Source organism: Terrapene carolina, unplaced genomic scaffold (assembly GCF_002925995.2).
Source record: "Terrapene carolina triunguis isolate 2854851 unplaced genomic scaffold, T_m_triunguis-2.0 Scaffold66, whole genome shotgun sequence".
NCBI lineage: Eukaryota > Metazoa > Chordata > Testudines > Emydidae > Terrapene > Terrapene triunguis.
The window spans coordinates 20,049,944-20,073,849 of record NW_020664417.1 but is presented as its reverse complement, the minus strand read 5'-3'; the positions used below and the strand labels follow the sequence as shown (position 1 = coordinate 20,073,849).

The 23,906-nt window shown below is 42.5% G+C and overlaps 1 protein-coding gene across 2 annotated transcripts in view; it reads right to left on the bottom strand.

Annotated features, from left to right (window-relative positions):
- The window catches only part of ARHGAP10 (Rho GTPase activating protein 10), a 223,337-nt gene that overhangs the window by 136,460 nt on the left and 62,971 nt on the right, over positions 1–23,906 (bottom strand). For both annotated transcript variants that reach the window (XM_024207560.3, XM_024207561.3), the window contains exons 2-4: positions 13,306–13,401; positions 13,152–13,213; positions 740–811 (exon numbers count right to left, since the gene is read on the bottom strand). In XM_024207560.3, coding sequence (XP_024063328.2) covers positions 740–811; positions 13,152–13,213; positions 13,306–13,401 — 230 coding nt within the window. The remainder of the gene's footprint in view (positions 1–739; positions 812–13,151; positions 13,214–13,305; positions 13,402–23,906) is intronic.

Below are 23,906 nucleotides of genomic sequence, written 5' to 3'. Positions count from 1 at the left end.
TTACACAGGGTGAGTTTTGGAAATGACAGTGTTAAGGAGTTTTTTTAGGGCTTTTTTGTTAGTTTAAAAAGCTACAAGGAAGTAAACTCTGTATCTATTATTTCCATCTGTAAAGAATGTCTTTAAAGAATGGTTTAATATAAGGAGTTTGGGCTTCATTATTGAAGATAAATATGATACAGACAGGAGAGACAGACATCCTTTATCACAAAGGGCCAGAAATTCTTTGGAACAGGCTGAGACAAGCCAAACTCTAAACTACCCACTCTCCCAACCCACCACCCTAAATAATTTGGAATAATTATATTTTTAATGAAAAGTTATCAGTTCTAATTTCAACAATGGGAAATATAAGATGAAAAGGTATGAGGACGAATTCTTGAGGTTGTTAACACATAGCAGGCTTTTAAATATGCAAGTGGACGTACAGCAGAAGATTATGGTCATCCATTAGCAACATGAGAATGCTCTTTGTGGCATTTCTTTTATCCAAGACAGAAAAGTCAAGGGAGGGGGGAGAGGGAAGGAGAAAAAAAGGACACATTCCTCCCCTCTCAGGGCATATTTCCCATTCTTTTCTGAACCAAGTTCCCAAAGAAAAAAATTGGCTCATAAAATAAGATAAATACCAGCATTTCTCTGTACTCTGCCAAATGGGTGTCATGAGCATACTTTGACCAAATAGAGAAATTAAACTCATCTCTTTAAAAAAGGGCAAACAAATAAATTAGAGACGAACCTTTACAGCTCCTAGCTGCTCCTTCCTAAATTTTTCCAAAGGTTTGATCAGCGTTTCGGTAACACTCAGTGCCTAGAGAAAGAAAAACAGCAGCATATATAGCGTGTTATCCACAGAGGAGGAAAGCAAGTCATTTATTTTACCCTCCCAACTGCAAATAATACAAAAAATTAATAACTCCAGAGTATCATTTTCAAAAGCACTTAAATAAGTTAGGAGCCTGAGCCTCATTTTCAAAACCCATATGGCTCCTAAATCACTTAAGAGCTTTTGAAAAAATTATTCCTCAGCTCATCTTGAAGCAAACATTAACATATTTCCAAAGTTGATCATGAACTGTACAAATATTCTGATGCAAATACAATAGTGAAGGTTTGGCTGAGGTTTCCTCCAGTCTTTCTGAACAAGGCAACAGTTTCTTAACAATTGAGCTTTGTCCCATTCATTAACAAAACCTTTCATTGCATTTTTTCCTTATAAATTCCAACAATTTAATTTTACTCGGGGGCATGAGATCACGTTATTGCAACAAATGCAGAACAGCAAATACACTCTTCATATACAGTTAGTAGTCCCGCCTGCCAATTAAGTCTTGCAATATATTTCTCATATACTGTACTAAGATTAATTGTACACAAAAAACACCCTACATTAAAAGAAAATTATTTAGGTTGCAAAGTCATATTCTCAAAACTTAGGAAATGACAGATTTACAGTTGCCTTCATTTCACACCCTGCATGTTCATCCTGTGCACTGAAAAACTGAAAAACACAGTAACATCAAGCCCCAAACTCTGTCATCTCCCCCAAGAGTTGGAGAAGCTCCTGCTCTACATGGTGCCCCCAGAGTGGTGGAAATGGCTGAAGTCAAGTGCTGGGAATGGGGAGGTTAAAGGGAGAGGGAGCCTGGCTCAGTCCACATCGCCACACACACTACAGATACTCCAGTGACTACCAGCTCTTTCCAATGCAGCAGTGGTCATGTGGGCCTCACTCTTTAGAAAATTCATGTCTTTAGTATTTTGACAGGCTGCTAACATTTTTCTGAGAAATGAAAGCAGAGTAAGGAAATGGCAATTTTAACACTTTATAACTGGGTGAACTCTAAAATCAATATCATGGGTCAAGCAAAAGGCAAGTCTCTAGCCTCAGGCTCTGTCCCTGCTGAATATTCAAGGCCTGCTATTTACAATGGAGGTGCGAGAGCTTCTCATAAAAGGCCTACAAGGCTTCTATAATGGAAAATGTTACGCAACCTAAATATAAGGGTTGCTACAAGCTCTCTCTAGAATACCAAAGCGAGGGAGCAAGACACTGGCTCTCCCCACCCCTCCCCCCCAGAACAGAGCTCAAGTAGGCTGAGAGGCTGGAGGCAGAGTTATAATCTGGAGCAACCCAGCACCAGACTTGGGGACCTGGGCTGCCCAGTCATCCCCTGAAGCTCAGTGCTTGCCAGGAAGACAATACACCATGATGAGGGGAAACCATTTGTGTAGGGAGGACTGTGAGGTAGCTAAGGAGCTCTGATAGGTTCAAATAAACTTCAAATGAGCATCTAAACACTATTCACCAACAGTAAGATCATAAAATATAAGGTTATTAAACAATAAAATCAAAACTGAGGGGCAGCAACTTGTTGCAGCAAAGGAGAATTATAAATTAGCAAAACTTATTAGGAGCTTCAAACAAACTGGCGAGTAAACAGTTAATTGAACTGTTGAACATGTCATGAGGCCAGTTAAAACAGCTCTGAGCCAAGCCCTGCATTTGTTGGAATAAGGGTTTACATTGTAAAAGAAAGGACACAATGAAATACTGTAAAATTTACCCATGTTGGTCGGGGTATGGAAAGTAAAGTACTTGTAAAGGAAATTGATCTCTGATGATTTTCTTCTATATTTTTTAAAATAGCTTTTCCCTTGTCCTTCATGATAAGAAGACTTTCCTTACCCTCTACATGGCAAGAAGAATTTTACCCTCATTTAACTGCATATATCAATCATAATCTACTTCTAATAAGAGTAGACAAGAAGGCTTGAAAAATTCACACCCCTGAGCACTGAGTTAAGCTAACCTAACCCCCTGCGTAAGGACATCTAGGTTGACTGAAAAATTCTTCCGTGGACCTAGCTGATCAGGGAGGTGGATTACCTACATTGATGGAAAAACTCCTTCCATCGATGTAGGAAGCATCCACACGTGCCATTAGTCCTCTGCATTAGATTGGAAGAAAAAAAAGAAAACTAGAGATGTTCCTTGGAGAGTTACCCAGAGAATTTTTTTTAAAATGAAACCAGACAAAGAAAAGAAAGCTGGAGACAAATATATATTTAAAAAAATCACACCGTTTATGCTGTTGCACAGCGTAAGAGTTATCTGGCATTCACATCCAACCCAAAATTCTGATGATACAACTTAGAAGGGTGTTTTTGAAACATGCTGAGACAGAGTCTAAGTTACCCAATCACACAGAACTGAAGGTTAATTTGCAAAAAGAGGACATGGTTACACTGCTGCCACCCTACCTCCCACTCCCACCCCCAAAAAAGTATATGGTCAATGGGTGACATTTTTTAAATAAAAGAAGTGCCAACAAAGATAGATCTATGAAGGAAGAATCTGCACTATCAAAAAACACAAGAAATGTAGAGCAGGGAGGAATACTCCGTATATTCTTATAGGAGAGGATACTGCTCACCTACAAAAAGGCTATTTACCTGCAATTGCCGTTCTCTGACAGTACAAATTGTACAAGAGTCATATTCTCAGGTCAGCACTTCCAGCGTAAAGGCAGTTGGTAAATCCTATAGAATTAGAGGTAGAGGAAAGCTATATCCCTCCTAAAGTTTCTATTGCTTCACATGCTAGTTTGCTGAATGACATTTCCTTGGAAAACCATATCTGGCTGAACACTTTCATTTTATATCTTGGCCAATCCATCTCCAATGTTATAAGACAGTATGGCTAAATTCTTGGACAGTTTGCTTGTAAGGTATTAATCTTACCCTTGCTGCATGAGTCTAATTTAACTGTCTTAGAGTTATAAGAACATGATCTGATTTGAATATGCCCAATCCCTCCTCTATGTACCAAAAGTGTGATAGACTCTCTCTTTAATTAGCCATCCTTCGGCTGTGATACTTTTATATTGAAACTGGAGCACTAGTGCTTGCTCGATGCTGCCATTTAAAACCTGTACTTTGCCATGTCCCCTTGCAAAAACCTCTGACTAACGCCCCCTACTCCAGAGACATCCCTAGAGCTCTTTAGTTTGGAGTTTCCACTGTGGGAGTTTCCACCTGCCACACACTGGGAATATGAAGCAGGAGTGGTTTTATTAAAACTTGGTTCTTTAGACTAGAGGACATTTAACAAGCAGTTCCTTGCACTTCCATGCTCTGATGTTTTAAGTTTGTATAAGAAATGTACAAGACAGACATACAAGAGAAAGGAGACCAGACATCCCTTCCTGGCTCACATGAACATTTGACAATAAGCAGACAGTATAAATTATTGGATTGTATCAAAGTGAAACATAAACCAGTCCTGATATCATATAATTTCATTCCTTCTATCAGAGATCACAGCTTACCTGTAATAAGTTAACCAATCTCCTAATGTTATTTTAAAAAGTTCAAGAGACTACCAAAGTGGTTTGATAAGGGGAACTGTTTCTAAATCAGCCCTACATGGAATTGCATGCTTTGGTCCAATCACGTTCCCACTGGCTAAAATGGAAGCTGGATCAGGTTTTGCACATTTAACAAGACCCTTGGCATAGAGAAGAAACACTGGCAGCGGGTTCTTGGGTCCTCATTTCAGTCTCAATTTATTTTCCAGTCAGTGGAAGCTTATGATCTGGTCCAAAAGACACTCTCAGATGCCTCCAATGACCTATATGCTGCTCTATGTTTCACTCTGAAAGAACACTTTGCATCCATTTTATTGGCAAAGGGACTGCAGGCCTCACAAAGTTAGTAAGTTAATATAATGAGCAGAAAGGACAAAAACGCAACAATATTTCATTAATTCCTTCTTATATAAAAAGAGAAGATAAGTGAAGGAGGATGGTGATTTTTCAATGGAAGAGTATTAAGGTGGCCATGGTCAATTTTTTTTGAAGCTTTCACTTTTTAAGAAGTATCTTCTACAAAACTTATGAACAGAAATATTTTCAATAACACAGCAACAGAAATCAGGGAAGACGGGGACTCAGAAAGAGTCTAAGATACTATTAGCTTTGCAAGCAAAAATATTCAGTGTTTTCAGTTGGGAAGGGGAAGAGGGTTGGAGGAAAAATATCCCTTCCAAAAATCAGTTTCCAAATGGAAAAATGTAGGATGTGAGAACTAGACAGTGAAGTGTATCAAAAAACAGGTCTAGATCTCAGGAAATAGAGAATCCTCTGAAGTTTGCCCTTTCAGTCAGCAACTAGTTTTTCCTTGTTCTCAAAAAGCTTATATACTTGAGTCAGACGGTATTAAGGAATTCATTTCTCCTGTTTATTATAAAATTAATTAGGAGCTGAAAAACAGAACCAGTCAGCTAAAGGTTAGGACTGAAACTCTTTAGTAAATTCAAGTCATCTCAGGCTAGGCACCCAAAGGGGCCTGATTTCAGAAAGTGTTGGACTCTTTAAGGTGTCTCAATGTGGGCAACCACAAAGTCACTGTTCACTTTCTGAACATCTTGGCCTAGGGGTTGTCAGAGATCAGATTCTCAATAAAGCTAACTTTGCCAGGGAGTGGGGGTGGTGCATGGGGCAGAAGAGTAAGATGTTTAAGGTGTGTACATTTCTATATTATATATATATACACACACACACACACACACACACAAGTGTACATATGCACATATATACTTTACACAAAAAACTATGTTAAAACAACTTTAAAGTTGCAAAGTCAAGCAGTCAGAAGTTGAGATAATGCCAGAATTGTGCATTATTTCAGCCCCCTTGTTTGTATGCATTATGATATAGTCTCCAATTACATCATTAAATACCATTCTACATCCCTCTTCTCTCCCTCCTCCCCGCCCCCCGCCCCGCCCCATCTCACTCAGTGCACAGGATGGATGGTCCTCACTTAACAAGCAGGTATTAAATGTTTTGTTTTCTCCTCATTGATCAGTGTGTGCCTCCTGGCTTATTCACTGCAAACTATTCAAACCCTGCTCTGAAGACATAATTATTAAACTTTGTCAGAGGCTTTCCTATGGTGCTCATTACTCTATAGTAATGCATCAGAGTGTAGAACATATTTATTTTTACAACACCCCTGTGCAATGAGGAGGTATTACCTCCATTTTCTACAATGGGGGCTGGGACAGAGAGAGATTAAGGTCAAAAGTATCCACTAATTTTGGGTGCCCAATTTCAGACGACTAGGACCTGATTTTTCAGAGTACATAGCATTATATAGTAGTTTGTATAACCAAAGCACAGCTCCCGTTGACTTCAGTTGCAGCTGTGAATGCTCAGCACTTCTGCAAATCAGACCCCATATTGAGTCTGGCCCCCAGAAAATGAGGTATGTACAGTTAACAATTATCTGTGAAAAGTTTGGTTTAAGTGACTTCCTCAACCATGAGTCCCTCCTCTTTGTTCCTGCAATCCCCTGCCTCATTCACTACTCAACTTCCAACTATTGCAACAAATGAGTTCTACAGACAAGTCTCCTTCACTACACAGCCCTGATTCATACCCAGAGCAGATCCATCCTGAATGAGATGAGGGTTCTGTGGGAAAAACTAGTATGCAATCATGTAATTAAAGACTATCATATGGCATATGTGCAAAGGAGCTCAATTTGTCACCCTCTATTCAGACTGGCACTAGAAACTTTGCTAGTGTGTTTCACAAATATTTGCTGACAGCAGAGGAAAAGCAAGTCTCAGGAATCTTGGATACTATTCCAGGCTCTGGAGGGGAGTGTGTTCTAATGGGCAGAGACTCTTCTGCCCACTTCTCCCCCCCCCCCCCCGCTTAACCTCCCTCCTCCCCTTCCACCCTGCCCTGTCCTAGTCCTACCTCCTCCTGCCCCGACTCGTCATCCCAATCCCATTCTCTTCCCCTACCCAGTGCCAGTTTCCACTCCCGGGGTTTTTCCCCTAGCCCTCGTCTCCTTGGCCAGCCAGACCTACCCTCCTCCAGACTCCCCATCTCACTTTCACCACACACTCAATCCCAGTCTCTTTGCCCAGCCATAACCAGTTCCCCCCTCCCCCATTTCCTCATCCTATCAGCCTGTCTCCTCCCTTTGGCCTCCAGTCACCCTCATACTCACTGCCCCCTCCTCCCCAGCCTCCCTCCCTGGTCTCCTCAGCCAATCTCAGTGTCCCATCCCCTCCAAAGACTCATTGGCCCAGTCTCTTTGATCCAGGCTTCTCCTCTCCCCCTCACTCCCCATCCAAGTCTCCAAAAGCACATCCCTGACACAAAGGCCACACACTACCAAATTGAGTCCCAGCTGGAAAGCAAGGGGAAGCTGGAGCTCCTCAAAGAAAAGGTTGCCAAACATTTAACATTGGCAAAACATATTTTACCCTAGCCTCGGTCTCAAACGCAGCTGAACAGTTGTGGCTGAAATTGTCCAAAAAAATTCAGTGTGAGGCAGACACACACTAATCATTTGGGTTGAAGTTTTCTGTGCAATTTGGCAAAGGTTATAAGCAACTGAAAACAGGGTGTTATAATGGGAAGTGATAGCCAAGCTTAATTATAGGTGGTGCTATTAGCCCAACCAAAAATATACACACCTATGTTCCTCCTTGCATGTATTTGAAGGTACATACACTATTGAGATAACGGACAAGGTTCTGAGGTGCAGCACTGAACTCGCACCCCAAGGGTTACGGGGTGGCCAAGGTGGCTTTAAGTCACCCTAAGAGTTAGACTAAATTACAGTACCCTCCCAGGCTGCCCTACAGGCTGCAGAGATGTGTGCTCTGGTCCTGCTTGCAACATCATTGCCAGTCCTTAGCCACACGGCCCATCACCAGCATGTGTGTGCAGGTCCTTAGAAGACAACCTCACGACTGTCTTCTGCAACCCTGCACTAGGAGAAACCCTCCTCTGGCAAACAGGGCTTCTGGGAGCCCTTTATACCACTCCAGGCCTTTCATGTGGCATAAAGATGCCACAACAAGAGTGAGGATCTCACCCTTAGAGACAAAATAAATTAAATTCAAAAGATGGGCAGAAAATACTCCACAATTTCCACAACTTGCTATTTTTCAAATATTTTCAATTTCAGGTCAATTTTAAAAAATGTTAACAAAGCTGTAACTCCCTAAGAAATAGGCTCTACAGTGGAAATAGTAACTAACTATAACTATCAATGCTAGAGTTAGGATCTATCATACCTAAAGTAAGTTGACTGGAAATGAGATTCTAAAGTAAATTTTAAGTTAAGTAAAAAGAAACTTTTCCATTAATGGCTGACAAGGACTCAGAGTGACTATAGTCCTCTAATTAAACTAGAATATTTTTGTAATGCCGAACCAGTTAGACATGACTTCCTGTATTCCACTCATCCTTAATATAACAGAAACATTTCCAGAATGGCCTCCAGAGGCAAAGTGTCCTGCTTCATATTTGCCTCAGGGAATTCCACTAAGTTACAGTGTTATGGAAAAGTGCAATTTGTTTTATCTGGGCCACTCTATAATTCAACTGAATTCTTGGGTTAATGCCTGGATTTTCTTTTCACAAACCTACTAAATCCCTTGGTATTTAGAAACATGACCTTTGCAACCAGTGGAAGTCCTTAAACTGAAAACAAAAATAAAACTGCTTGAATGCAGTTATTACATATCCAATCCGTGCCAGATCAACATGGTAGCAGGCCAAATGAGTATGCTTGGGGTGGACAGTATCGAAAATTTTATGAACTCAAGATTCACATCTACACATGTTGCAATTGCCTTGGAAAACTATATAAAATATACTTGAAAAAGCTTTTTATCCAAGTCTGGAATTCAGTCTGAAATATTTGCATTTACCATATGGCTATAAAAATCATTTTTGCATTTGCTGAACACACAAAATGTAATTTTAAAAAACCTATTAAGCGTACATGTGTCAGTAATTAAGCAAAAGGAATTCATACACTATATCTTATCTGTAACTGTATTTCTTATCTGCAATTCTCTCAGCACAGTCACAGCCACTCTACGAGTCACAAGCCTCCACCTTGCTTTTCAGGATAGCAAAGAGAAAAAAAAAGCCTGATAAGAGGATGTTGGAATGGGAGGAACTCCTTTGTGAAAGGCTTTAAAATGTGTAGCATAAACATTGCACCACAACTGAAAATCTTTATAGCCCTGGCGCCAAACGTTGTGGGTGCAGAGCATCCTAACATTCCATTGATTTCAATAGAACATCCATGGAACTTTGGCACAATTACACTGTTCATTGAGGAGCCAAAGAAAAGGAGTCAGATCAACAGACGATCTCCCCAACAACACACAAATTAATTTTTTCAGAAACTAATCCCCTTGGTTCTCTTTCCACTTGCTTACTTTAATGGCGATACAGTTCTAAAATATTTGCTAGAGCAGGGGTGAGCAAACTATGGCCTGCAGGCCGCATCCGGCCTGCCAACTGTTTTAAGCCAGCCCTCGAGCTCCCGCTGGGGAGCAGGGTCTGGGGCTTGCCCCACTCCGGCGCTCCAGCCGGGAAGCAGGGTCGGGGGCCACTCCATGCGGCTCCCGGAAGCCGTGGCATGGCCCCCCTCCGGCACTTCAGCCGGGACGCAGGGTCGGAGGCCACTCCACGTGGCTCCCGGAAGCTGCGGCATGGCCCCTCTCCAGCGCTCCAGCTGGGGCGCAGGGTTGGGGGCCGCTCCATGCAGCTCCCAGAAGCTGCAGCATGGCCCCCCTCTGCCTCCTACATGCTCCAATGATTCCGCTCCAATGGCCCCCTCTGCCTGTAGATAGGGCAGCGTGCAGAGCTGCCTGGCCATGCCTCCACATAGGAGCCGGAGAAGGGACATGCCGCTGCTTCCGGGAGCCGCTTGAGGTAAGCGCTGCCTGAAGCCTGCACCTCTAAGCCTGTGCTCTAGCCTGAGCCTGTGCTAGACTATATAAGTACTGATGAAAGAAACCACATCTCAGGAAAAGTATTCAGTCTCCATTTGGAATTAAATATTAGCTCCATGAGGAACTTTCTCATCAGATCTTTCACTGTCTGAACACATGCATTACATGATCTTTTCCATTCCATTTAATGTTTTCTATAAGGCAACCATCATACAGTACACGTATAGTGTCATATAACTTCCTTACCTGCAAACAGGCTGCATATGAAAAGAGGAAGTAACACCATGGCCATAGCACAATTGCGGTGTCCAGAGATTATACAGCCAAGAGTGCATTCTATGGATCCAAAGCTGCATTTGGCTACATATTATCACTGTTACAGAGCTGCTGAGGAAGTCAGTGAAATGCGCCACAAAATTCTCCTATTTTCAGTGTTGAAGTTGGTATTGGAATGTCCCAAGATACAGTTTGGATAATTATAAAAATTGTAATTCCTGAAGTATCCCAAAGACTTTTACTAGCTCTACACATACAACTCCACTAATAGACAGCCACATCAGAGATGGAAGAAAACAGCAAGATGGATGCTATTCTTTACAACTGTGGCGAGAGAAGACATTTTGACAACAGCAAAACACCCACTCTTATAGCATAGCATTTTGGGATATCTAATATCCATGTAAGACCATTGCTTTGAACGTTCTAGAATGCTCCACATGGTATTCAACATGCAACAGAGGAAGGGTTGAGTGGCACATGATGAATCATGAATCACAGTGCTGATGGGGGGAGGGATAGCTCAGTGGTTTGAGCATTGGCCTGCTAAACCCAGGGTTGTGAGTTCAATCCTTGAGGGAGCCACTTAGGGATCTGAGGCAAAATTGGTACTTGGTCCTGCTAGTGAAGGCAGGGGGCTGGACTCGATGACCTTTCAAGGTCCCTTCCAGTTCTAGGAAATAGAATATCTCCTTAAAAAAAAAATAAAAAAAAAATAAAAGATGAATCAAACTCCTGCACAACAGCAGGACAAATCACCAGCTGCATCAAATGTGCAAGAAGAACTGATGCGCACTAAGCTCCCAATGCCCCAGCAGACTTCACGGCTTTACACAAGCAAAATGCCTCCATTCACACCGTTCAGGTGCAGCAGGTATTTCTCCCTGCTACTACCTCCAACACTCCTCAACAGCTCCAAATTTGTCTGTTAATTCTAACTGAAGAAGCCACCCAGGTGCACCACTATTTGTATGTCTGACTGCTGATGTCAGCAAATAAGGGCCTGAAACACAGAATTCTACACAGATAACCTCTAGAAATTAATACCATACTGGAGACTAAGAACAATACTGCCCCAAAGATAAGAAATCCATGTATTAGATTCCATATATGTGATCAGAGCTAAGTGAATCAATGCAAATCTCTTACATAAATGCTATCTAATCCCTGCAGGTACTTTTGTAATCATATATGTGAATTTAGGTGGAAAGTAAATTAAATCTATTGGAAAGAAGCTAGACTACAGACTACCTAGAGTTAAATTAATCTTTTAAAAACACCATATTCCTTGCATTAAAACAAGTAACAGTGAAATCTTATCAGTTACCATTAATTATCATCATTTATTTAATGGTGACAATTACTAATACGTACTGGACCTTAAAAATAAAATCTATGAGCAGGGAAGCCAGGCATTTAAAGTGGAATCTATAGATCTTACGCTTTAATAAAGCCCCTTTTACTGTAGCATTTAAGCACTGTTAAAAATTAGTGAGCCTAAAATCTCAAACTAAGTCCTGTGAGGCAAAATCAGCATTAATTCCACTGTGGTGGAGTCCCCTGTTCTTACCAGATTCATATGCTGTTCATCTCTTGTCTTGGTGTGCCATACTCCCATGCATACAGGTAGTTGACAGGTCATCCTAGATCTCTCAAACATCCTACCCCACACACGAGATGGGGAAAAAAATGTTGCAGTACAAAGCCTCCATTTTAATCATTAATCTATTATATTAAATGGAAGAGATGCAAGTCAACAACCTGCATAGTCAAAAACCATGCCAATAAGCTTACTGGTAAGAAAGGAGGCTACCTAAACAGTTAATTTTCCTTAATGATGTACTGAAAGCCAACTGCAACATCTTGCTGCACAGCACAACTATAATGGAACAAGTTCATCAACTGAAGGCAAAGACCAAGCTATGCCCCTCATTTCTACCCACCAAAAGTTCTGCCTCCGATCATGGAACAAATTTGGTTATAAAACTCCCTTTCTTCTCTATTTTTTCTGTTGTTTTTAATTTATCCTTTTCTTTAGGCAGTGCCAGGCCTTCTTCCTTTTGTTCTCATCCTGTCTGTTCACAAGGAACAGCAGAGTATAGTGGCATTCTTTTTATCATGAGCCCTCCAACTTAGCATCTCCATGCCAGGCAATCCCTCTGCCATAACACATGTTCAATACATAATGCAATATCCCTGAGCAATTCAGAGGAAGAACTGCCTGCTCACTGCCCATTGACCCTAACTCTGCCAGAAGAAGTGGCTCCAAGCCAGGACAGCATGGCAGAGCATCACATTTTTCCACCCTGAGAAATCATGACTGCCCCTGGGCTTGCTACTGCCAGAAACAAAATAGGGACATTAAAATTGGAGACACGGGCAGGAGGGAACTGAACTGCTGAACTTGTTTCAGTGCTGAATGTAGAGCATATGGCAGGCAGGAGCAAGTAGAATGGCTTAGCCTCAGAGTTTCCTGTCAATGCTGAGCCATATTTGACTTCCACAGAGATCGATACACAGCTATCAGTCACAGACTGGGGGAGATGTTATGATCCAGAATATATTAAGTTACACAGAGCAAGGAAGACAGGAGTAGAAAGCACTCCATACACTCAATAGAGCTAATTTAATGTTTCTGTATCTAACCCACATGAGACTGCTACTGCTTCCAGCTAAAAGACTTAGGTGCTTTGAGCAAAATGGTTAAGGTTTGTGTTTTGGAGTTATGGTGGTCCTGGGTTCAATCCCTGCTGATCACCTAATCATGGGGTTGTTACAGGTGGTCTCACAAATTTTGCATTTTTTGTTTTTTTAGTAAAATATGCAAACTTAATGTTACATCAATGTATGTTTTTGCATGTAATCTGTTACTACAATTCTGGGCCAGTTCATTGTCATTGGCTTCATTATCAAAGTCTTTTCCTTTAGTGAGAAGAAGCTGCAACCTGTAAATCCAGATTAGCAAAAAAGAGATTGCACAATAATAAATCACTGATGCTAACACTTTGCTGATTAATACAGTGGCAAACAATACTAACTGGCTCTTATCTGAATCCTTCTTACAATTTGTTTACAGTTAAACGTTGCAACTCACCAAGATTTCTCTTTGCTCTTCCAGATTTTTTAAGAAATTTGAAAACTCACGCAGGGATGCATCTGTAACACGAAAAAAGAAAATAATGGAATAGGAGTGCATAACAAAACCAGTAATGCACACGCACATGCGCACACACAGAGCTCTCACATACCTATACATCTTTCATCATCCGTCTCTGCATCGCCAATGAATTCAAATTTAAAATCCCTCAGAGAGTGGGCAAACTTTCTTTGGGCTGCCGAAAGGTCTGCAAGGCAAACAACAAGGATTTAAAACTATATTTGTCTTTAATTCAAACAAAAGCCTTTAGCAACTTGAATGTCATGTGAATTTGATATTCAAGAAATGTGTCATTTTATATCTTTCAATAGACTTCAGCAATTTCTTGTCCTATACTGAAGTGAATCACTTCAGTAGAACTATGAAGTTCCACAGCTACGAAATTCTTAAATCCCATTTAAAAAGGCAAATGAATAGCACTGCAAATATCTTGTACAAAAATAATTCTGACTTTCCTAGCCAGTTTCTCACTGCTGCTTTTATTGATAGTATTTGACTACTATTGGCACAAAACTGCTCTTGTTTTGGGCAGACTACTGGATATATTAACTAGCCAAAATTCTGCTCTCAGTTACAATATCACAATGTTATAAACGATCATTAAGATTTCTAATATTGAATTGAGATCAAAACATACACTTTTCTACTGTAATGTCTGATTATAGTACATGAGAGAGTTTGGAATGTCATCAGCCCTAAAAGGCAGGTTTCGGTGGAGAAGAGGATGAAAGTCCCCATACACTCTTAACTTGCAGTAAAGATTCTCCTTACTTCTTCATACTCAGCCAATATTAAGAGCAATTTGATATATTTAGTTAATCTTTAATCTTTTAGCTATCTCATGCAATTCAGAAGGACCAGGAGTGACTATTATAAAACACACTGTGTAAACATTTTATTCTCAGAATTAGCTGGAGCTGAAACAACACAAACTGTTTTTACACCCCTTTAGAATATACGGTTTCCAGTCTGCTGTATGTTTTTCCCAATTTCACATAGATAAGGACATATCTGACTCCAAGTGATACATTGCACTGTGGGGTGCCAACTAATTAAAGGGATACTATCCAATACACCCTAGCAGGACACAAACACAAAAGCCACACATTTTCGGATCCCTTTCCTCTGTCTTACATTCCCTTCCTCTCACATCTCTTGCCTGGTTCCTTTTCTCCCCTCCTCCTTACACTCCTCTTCCACCCCGCACCCGACCCCACCCCACCCCCGTTTGTGTGATAGCAGCATTCTAGTTGATCCCACAGTGCTGGGTTTTTCTCTCTTGTGAATGGTGCTACAACTATGCATTCTCCCTTCAACATCAAGACTCAGGGGGGAGGGGGAGCAGGCACAGGCTAACATCACGATACTCCCACACCATGGGAAAGAGGAAGGCATTTTCAAATTAAAATGCAACCTGTTAGCTGCAGGGGTGCATGTAATGTAGAAAGCATTGGGAACATAAGTTCAGATGCTTCTTTGTTACAAGCAGTTTGGGACAAAATATGGCATGATTTACCAATTGAGAATAAAGTCCACCTGACTATTTGTCTGATCCAGAAAACTAGAACTGAAAGTAGGAGTCACGATGCTGCATCGAATTCATGGAACAATGGTATAAAAAATAATTTAGTATTGTTGAGCCAAAGGTGATGGGAACCAGCCATGTAGTGATGCCTTCTCTACAACTCCTTCCCCGTGCCCTTTGGCCCAGATGCTGAAGGCTTCAAATATCCAAGACTGGGAAAGAGGATGCATATCACCCCATCACTAATGGCAAGTCCTCAAAGGTTAATGCAACCAAAGGCTACATTAATTTTTTTGCACTGCCCCCTGTGCTCTGTGGAGTCCCTCTAAGAAAGGCTCTAGAGCTACAGACAGAGTCCCACTGGAGCATTCTGCCATGAGTAAGCATCCTGGGATTTGTGCCCATCATCTCTAAAAGGACAGACTGAAGACATGATAAAATCCCTTTAAGGGCCAGGAGGCCTGAGTTAGTCAGCTCCACTTGTGCCATAATTACGTCTCCCAGTCTTAGGAAGCTGGACTAACTGGGGTCAGGTGACAACCCGAAACACCTTGACCTTCTAAAAGAGTTGAGAGGAGGAACCAAAGAGAGCAAGCTGGGCTCCTGTGGAAGTCCCTGAAGTAAGGTCTGGAGGACCCCTGGAAAGTAGCCTGGGAATCAGTGGACTATCCCATAGCAGAGAAGATAGAAAGGTAGCCCGAAAGGGACTGAGACTCTGAGGGGACTCTAGGGAAGAAGACTAAGAGTCAGGGCTCTATCTCAGTGTCAGAGAGATTTAAAGATAATCCAGAAGGAAATAGGAACCGAGCCCAGAGGGTGGGCTGAAGAAGAGCCCAAGAGGAGCAGAAGAACCTTTTGGTTGTTTGTACTTCTGTTATCCCGGAAGGGGATTGAACTCAGAGTGATCCAGTCAGAGGTCTGAGACATGTGAATCCCTGGGAAAGTAAGAAAACCCAGGTGGGGGGAAAGTGAGGCAAGGAGCCCCTGCAGCACCATGCTCAGCCAGCTAGGGGTGGGGAGGGGATACAGGACAGGCACACCCTACGGTAAAGCTTTATATTAGGGGTGCTAAATCCTTTAAAGACTGACAGAGGGGAAAAGAGCAACGTGAACAAAACAATCATAGTACAGATTGGTTATTTGTATTCCATGTTGCTGGGCACAGTGATTAATCACCACAAAGTGATCTATGTGTAATGTGTAAACCTCTGCACAAGCCATGGAATTGGGGAGGGGTTAAAGGGGGGCCATTAGAGAGAGATTCTGATCTATGGAAAGGATGTTTGAATTAAATGATTCAACAGGCTGCAGGAGACAAAGCATACAAGCATTGTTGACATAAATCTTTTAATTCTATTTAGTCAATAGACTGTAACCACAAGATTTACCACGTCTCAGGAAGGTTTGCCTAGAATCCAGCAGTATCTCATTTTATTCTGTTAACTTATGTTAAAATTCATTTATATTTTTCTTTCCTAAGCCAAATAAATCTTTTCCTAACATACTTGGATTTCGTTTCTGTGATAGGAGACAATCACTGGTACACAGTTGTTCCCTGGAAAGAAAATGGAAACTTTTCCCCTCTCACTTCCCCCAGAAAGGGCTGAGGCTAGGTGACAGGCTTCAGCATTCAGTTAGAGACAGGGGTATGAGAGAGCCATTCCCAAGGCAGCGGACTCAGGACACTGAATGTAGTCAGCTCAACATGGAGAAAACCTGAAGACCAGGATCAGGAACAGCTCAGTGCAGGATTTATTTGAGGCTTGAAGGGGAATGGCTAAAGTAAGATACTTTAGAGGTATGTAGACAAACATTTTAATCCTGTCTGGAAATCATTAGGCAATCAGTTCACCCTTCATCCTTTTAAAAATCAGCCTGCTATAGGAAAAACAAAGTTGTTGATGTAATTACCACAAATATTATAGAACTCTATAAAAATACATGGTGACTCCAGAAACAAAATGTGGCAATTCACCCCTACACTGCAATATTTAAACCATAAGTTACAAGTTTCATAGACACTAGCTCTCAGATATACATTTCCCTGCATCCTGTGCTAGGTCAAAAGCACTCTGCTAATCTGCATATATCCCATAACCCCTAGTTGTTAATACCCAGCTACTTTATAATTTGGTAGAGAAATATATCTCATTTCTGTTCCATAAAACAAACTTCCTTTATAGGGCAACATTCTACTGCTATAACTTCAAATAATAAGCAGTATCTTGGGTTTATAGCACCTGTGCCTCAAAGGACCCCCCCAGAGTATTTCACAAGCACATGGGAGCAGAGGCGGGGAGTTATATGGGCTCGTGATGCCAGTGCTCCAGCAAATTCAAGGCACGGGGATGCAGCTCCACCAATGTTCGGGGCTGGGTCTCTCCTCGGGCCCTGCCTGCCGCCCCGTGCGCCTCCCCCAGAGCATCCCCCAGCCCCGCCTGCCGTCCCTGCGTGCCTCCCCTGGAGCATCCCCGCCTGCACCCTTGGCAGCTGCCCTGTCACTCCACACTGTTCTCCGCTCCCTCGCCAGCCACAAAAAAGAGAGGCACTGCCGCCTGCGGAAGGAGGAGGCGCACACATGATGGCAGCCCGCCCTGGTACCTACCACAGGGGAGGCAAAGGGGCTTCCTGGATCTGAGAGGGGGCCCGGCCCCTAGTAGCACGTGCAGTGATTGTGCTGCCACCGGGGAGAGGGCTGGGGGGACTGTGGAGTCCTCCTCTCTGACCCCAGCCCCAGCACAGCCTGCCTGAACCCCAAACTCCTCATCCCCAGCCCCACCCCAGAGCCTGCAGCCCCAGCCAGAGCCCTCACCCCCCGCACCCCAACCCTCTGCCCCAGCACTGAGCCCTCACCCCCCGCACCCCAACCCTCTGCCCAACCCTGAGCCCCTCCCACACCCCAGCCCTCATCCCCTAACACTCAACCCTCTGCCATAGCCCTGAGCCCCCTCCCACGCCCCAAACCCCTCATCCCCAGCCCCACCCCAGAGCCCTCATCCCCCCAGCCAGAGCCCTCATCCCCCCACACCCCAACCCTCTGCCATAGCCCGAGCCCCCTCCCACACCCCCAGCCAGAACCCTCATCCCTCCACACACACCCATATTGTGCAATATAGGAAAACTGTTAAACGCTTACTGTTTCCAGTCCATTTTTACATTATTTTAAAAAATAAAAGGCAGGTGGGGGGGGGGGGCCCGCAGGACTTGGACTCATTCTGGGCACCACCAAAAATTATACAAACCTGCCGCCCCTGCATGGGACTAATCTTACAAGGTGTTAAGCATCCTCAAATCTTTCAGTATTGTTTAAAAGCCAAAGGAAAATGAGGTCACTAAGCAATTTGCAAGATGTGGCCCTATATTCACACTGTACAGTAGAAAAACACACACACATTACACACAGCAGCCACCCCACTGTTTAGCAATGTTCTGTACAATGGTATAGGATTGTAAAAAGAGCAATATTATGTCCAGTTGACAATGCACCAGGAATTTAGGAAGGTAGAACGCAATGACTTTACTCATTATTTTCCCAGAGTATAGCATGCTGATGACAGGAGGAAACATGCAGAGACCAGGAAGAGAGCTGTACGTTGCTGAAAGTCACTGCTACCATCTAATGGGAAAACAGGAAAAAACAAGCAGCGTCTCTAGACATCAGTGTTTAAGACCGTTTGGTGAGAGGTGTCAAATATCAAAATATCAGTATTAGGTCCAAGACACAGTCTTAGTTATGATGGATTGCTGGCAAAAAACAAAGTTAAGGTTGCATCAGAGAATTGTGTGTAAGCAGGGAAAGAATGGGAATATCTGCTAAATGTTTTACTACAGGAAAAAGATAAAACAACCTAACAAAATCGACCACAGGAGGGCTTCATTTTCTGTGTAGCTGGAACGTGTAGAGAGATAATGTATTCTAAAATACTGGGAAATAAAGACAGATGTTTTTGAAATTGGGTCCCTGGTGTCTCACTTTTTTTTTTTTTTTTTTTTTTTTTTTTTTTTTTAACTAGTTTTGCAAAGTGTACAAATGGAGATTCTACACTAAGCTTCTGGTGTATGTTACAGTATACCTACAATTTACACAAGTAACGCCTATATTTTTCCACTTTACTGTTCTAGAAAATACTGTTCTATTTCATAACTGATTTAAGCTGTGCCAGTTTGAAAGCACCCCATTAACACTATGACAACACTGCTTGCTGGGCAGTGAACTGTCTACATATGACACCAGATTCTAATGGCTCCATTTACTCTAATATCAACAGCGACTTCAGTGTCACCAATCTGAAGTGCTGCATTAAGTAATGACAATGTTCTTTACTAGGTAATGTCCTAGGTCCTGTATACATGACAGCAGATTCACACCAAGTTGCAACAGCCACATTAAATCTAATGTTGACAGTTTTCATAGTCAAACACTCACTATAGTCTCTGATGGTTCACTACATCATTGTTATTCTTTTCAAGAACTGCATTACCTGCTTTTTATTTTACATCACCAATTTATGCAGGTTCTTTAAAACATAAGGCAATTCACACAGAAAAAAACAACCTTTGTTTAATGTTAGTTAAGGTTGCATTGTTCTATTTTAATAACATTTTCCTCAGATGCTGAAAGGGCACCACATACCAGGTAGCTCAGCAACCACACTTCTGTTTCTCTGCCTACAACAATAATACAAAACTCATGAACTCTTCTTACTATCCTTCTTCAGAACACCCAAGGCTTCACAATTAACATACAGCCTTAACACCAACATACATACGAGGACATATTAAAAGTAATAATTTATTTCCTTCTTTTAAGATCTGCTTCTCTTTTTGGATTTCTTAAACACAGGTTTTGTGTTTGGGTCAAGACTCTTTAAAATGCAACAAATTTAATAGAAATTGCCTAGACAACAAATACAATCCTATTTTTGTTAATTACCTAATGGCAAACTTAGGATAATCACAAACAAAATACTAATTCTTCTCACAAAAGAGAAAAGGTTTTAAAAAAAATTGAAAGTCAGCCCGTCAATCCCAATAAGTTTGCAAGTGAAAGCATGTTTGATGTTTATTAAAGAAAAACAAAATATTTGGCATTAGATTGAAGTTACTTTAGGTCAAGAGTGGGATATTTCTCATGAATAAAATAGTTTCACATATAAAGACAATTTTCTTGCTGGATTAATATCTTTTTATAGACAATTCTATTCTCAGGACAGGACATCCATGTTTTTAAAAAGTTGATGTATTCCACTATCAACAAAAGTACCCATCAAATTGAAAATTCAGAAACTGCAATATTTAAGAAGAAACACTAATGTAACTCAGGTGTAAATACAGGATTTAACAACAGTTTACTGGCTAACTATGTGTTTCTTTTTAAATGGATGACAGTTTGAATTGATTCTGCTGCATCTAAAACCCAAACATTGCAGCACGATGCTAACAACATGAGAGGCTGGAAATGAAAGACTGGAAACGAGAAATTGCCTAGTCTATTTTCACTGTCCAACCCGAGAGAACTACAGAAAATAAACAGCATAAACAGTGAAAAGAACATTGATATAAAAATTAGTTAATTCTTAACTAATAGGAACAATGCCTCTAACAAGAACTAGCTAGTGCTAAAAAGGGTGGGCTATCATGATGGAAGAGATCTATCTGTAAGTAGCTATATGCACCACATACCAAATTGTATTTTGGTTTATTTTCTGTATTTTTAATTAAAAACAAATGATATTTTTAACAGTTGCATAATTAAGATATAGTATCAGCTTCAATGCATCTTGAAGTCATTATCAGTGCTGTAGACTTGTAGACTTCCATGGTGGAAAAAGTTATGATTTCAGATTATAGAAACTAAAATATTTTGCATATTTATGAAAATATATATACTATATTCCCTAAATATCCTGCTCTGCAGAAGAAATATTTAAGGCTTGTTTTGACTTGCATATTTTGATTATTGGGGGGAAAAGATAATGTGTTCACTACATTTTGGTACTTGCCCAACTAATTAACACCTGGAAGTCAGTTGCAAAATCGTATGATGTATGAGGAAACCGCTGCATTGAAATCTAGCAAAAAAAACAGGTTACCCTGTCTATAAACAATACAACAGGCATTTTAAACTCTGAGATAAATGGGACAACAGGCATTTTAAACTCTGAGATAAATGGGACAACAGGAACAGCAGGGTAAGTTACTTCTGATGAGTCATCTAAGAATTGGAGCATATTATATACAGTAGAACCTCAGAGTTACCTCAGGAATGGAAGTTGTTGCTTCAAAAGTTTACAACTGAACATTGACTTAATACAGCTTTGAAACTTTACTATGCAGAGAAAAATGCTAATCCTAACCCACCACCCCAATCCCCGAAGCCAAGAGGCTCTGGCCCCAAGCCGGAGACGCTGGGGCCAAAGCCTCTTGGCCGGGGCCGGCCGGCCGCCGGAGGGAGCCGCTCGGCCGGGGGGGCCAGACTGGGCCACGCCTCCTCGCACCCGCCCCAGCCCCAGCTTACCTGCTGCCTCCCTGTTTTAGGCTTCCCGCGAACATCTGATTCGCGGGAAGCAGGGGAGGGGGAGGAGCAGGGGGTGGAGCGTTCAGGGGAGGGGGTGGAGTTGGGGTGGGGACTTTGGGGAAGGGCGGAGTTGGGGCGGGGCTGGGGGCGGAGTTGGGGCGGGGGCGGGGCCCCATGGAGTGTCCTCCTCTTTTTTTATTAAAATATGGTAACCCTAATATCATGAAATCTGCTGAGATGACAATGTTAAACACATTATATGTATATGAATAAACCCCTTTAAAAAAAGTAATTCAAAACATGTTTTCCTCCTTCAGAACAGCATGCATCTGAAAATAGTGTCAGCTATATGGAGCCACTTCCTATCAAGGAATCTTTTGCATGTGAAGACAAAGCCAACAAGGAGATCAAACTTGCAACATACTCTGAAATATTAAGACAATTGTACAAGTCAAAACATGTACTCAACATTCCAGCATATTTACAGCTGCAGAGTACTAGGTCACATCTGCTGAACATTAAGTGTTATACTAAAGCCACAAAGGATCAGAGACTAAGTTACATTTCCACCCATTCCCCCCATTCATTTGATCCAGGAAAGTTAATCAGATTTCCTCCAAAACCCAGAGAAAGACCTAGATGGTATAATTTCACTCTCTGCCTCATTCTCAAGCGAGATGGAATCCAAGCAGGTATAGGAAACTGAAGTATTACACAAGTGAGGAATTCAAAGATTAGCAAAGTCATTGCCCAGTGCCCTACCCCCACATATAAAGGCTACATTTTCTCTCAACACTTCAGATTTTAAATGTATATATAACTGACTGCCTAAAGTGTCACTGTTTGGAAGAACCTCAGATCCACTGCAAACTGCTTAGGCTGAGGTGATCTCTGCTTCAAATGAGTACCTCTGATTAAACTTTAGGTTTGTCAATCTATTTCAAAGATCTCCACATCTAGTCCTCTCCACAGGGGAGCATAAGGCTTTTGAAGGGTTGAGGGAATCCTAGAGTGGTTCAGTAACAGGTAGGACACAAGAGAAGAGTAAATCTAAAAGTTTAACTGAAGGCTTGTCTTCACGCTACATTAGGGCGCATCATCATATCACACACTAACTGGCTGTGTGGACCCTTCTGGCACACACTAAACGTTCCTTCAAACAGGACTAGGTCAATATGTATCAGGGAACTTTTAGTGCATGCGAGCAGGGCTGGGACAGGGGGTTGGGTGCAGGCTCCAACAGGGGGTTAGGGTGTGAGCTCCAGTAAGGAGTTAGGGTGTGGGAGGGGGTCCCAACGTGGGGCAGGGGTTTTGGGTATGGGAGGGGGTTCGGGGTGCAGGCTCCAGCCAGGCAGTGTTTACCTCAGGCGGCTCCTGGTCGGCAGTGCAGCAGGGCTAAAGCAGACTCCCTGCCCGCCCGGGCTCCACCCTGCTCCCGGAAGCGGCCGGCATATCCGCTCTTAAGCAGAGGCGTGGCTAGGGGGCTCAGCACGCTGCCCATGCCTGCAGGTGCCACCCCTGCAGCTCCCATTGGCAAGAGCAAACAGGGCAAATGCCCACTTTTGTCAAAAAAATGTAGTGCAGAGGGGGCGAGCGGAGATGCCGTCTCTCCTGCAGAGGGGAGGTAGGGAGCAGGGTTCCAGCAACCAGGCAATGGGGGGGGGGGGGGGGGAGGGGGTCAAGTGACCGGGCAATAGGTTGGCAGGGGGGGGGGGGGTTCCAGCGACCGGCAATGGGGGGGGGGGAGGGGAGGACGGGACCTTGGGCGAATGGCTGGGGTGTCCCATTTTCTCTTTGGGAAATATGGTCACCCCATACACACTAGAATTCACACCCCAGCTGGTACACACTAACACAGTGTAGACAAACTCTGAGGTACAACTTGCAGTGATAATGGCCCTGAAGACAGCCTGTAAGTGCTACCTCATGTACAAATCCCAGGAAGAGCACTGCACAGCAGGGACTGTGGCTATACCAGATGCCCAAATACCTTTTAAAAATCTGATCGTTTGTCTCATTATATAGTTTTTTAAAATGTCAGTAGGTGCCCAACGGCATCTTTAGGCATCTAAAAACCTTTGAAAATCTGGCCTAACGTGTCGATCTTAGGAATTTCTAAGGAGATCACCACAGCACACAGGGCCCAGTAGGGAGTCTTTCCATCGGCTTTAATATGAGTTGGATCAGGCCAAATAACACTGAAATTATAAGCCCTCATTGGAGCAGACTGAAAAACAGAGTGTTACAGCACTGACACGTGTGGGCCCTCTCATCCTGCTGTGCTCCTTCCTGTTTTCTGCTAGGGAAATCTTTGCTGTTCTCAAAAGCCAACTCCACCCCAGAAGCGTCTTCTTTCTCTACCTAAACCTATGTAACTGGGTGGAGGGGAAGAGATGCTGCTTGGCATCTGCTGACTCAGGCCAAAGTTTCCCCCCACCTAGATGAGACTCTTCTCCCCACTTATGTCCAGGGCAACCTCCTACCCAGTATCAACCATTGGCTACTGGGTGTCAAAGCTGCACCTTTATAAAAAGGTCTTCTATGGGGATTCTAGGGCAGCCTCCCTCAGGAAATATTTTTGAAAAAGCTTCACTGTGCAACCAGATGCATTCTAAGAGGTAAAATATTAAGGATATGTCAACTCTGCAAC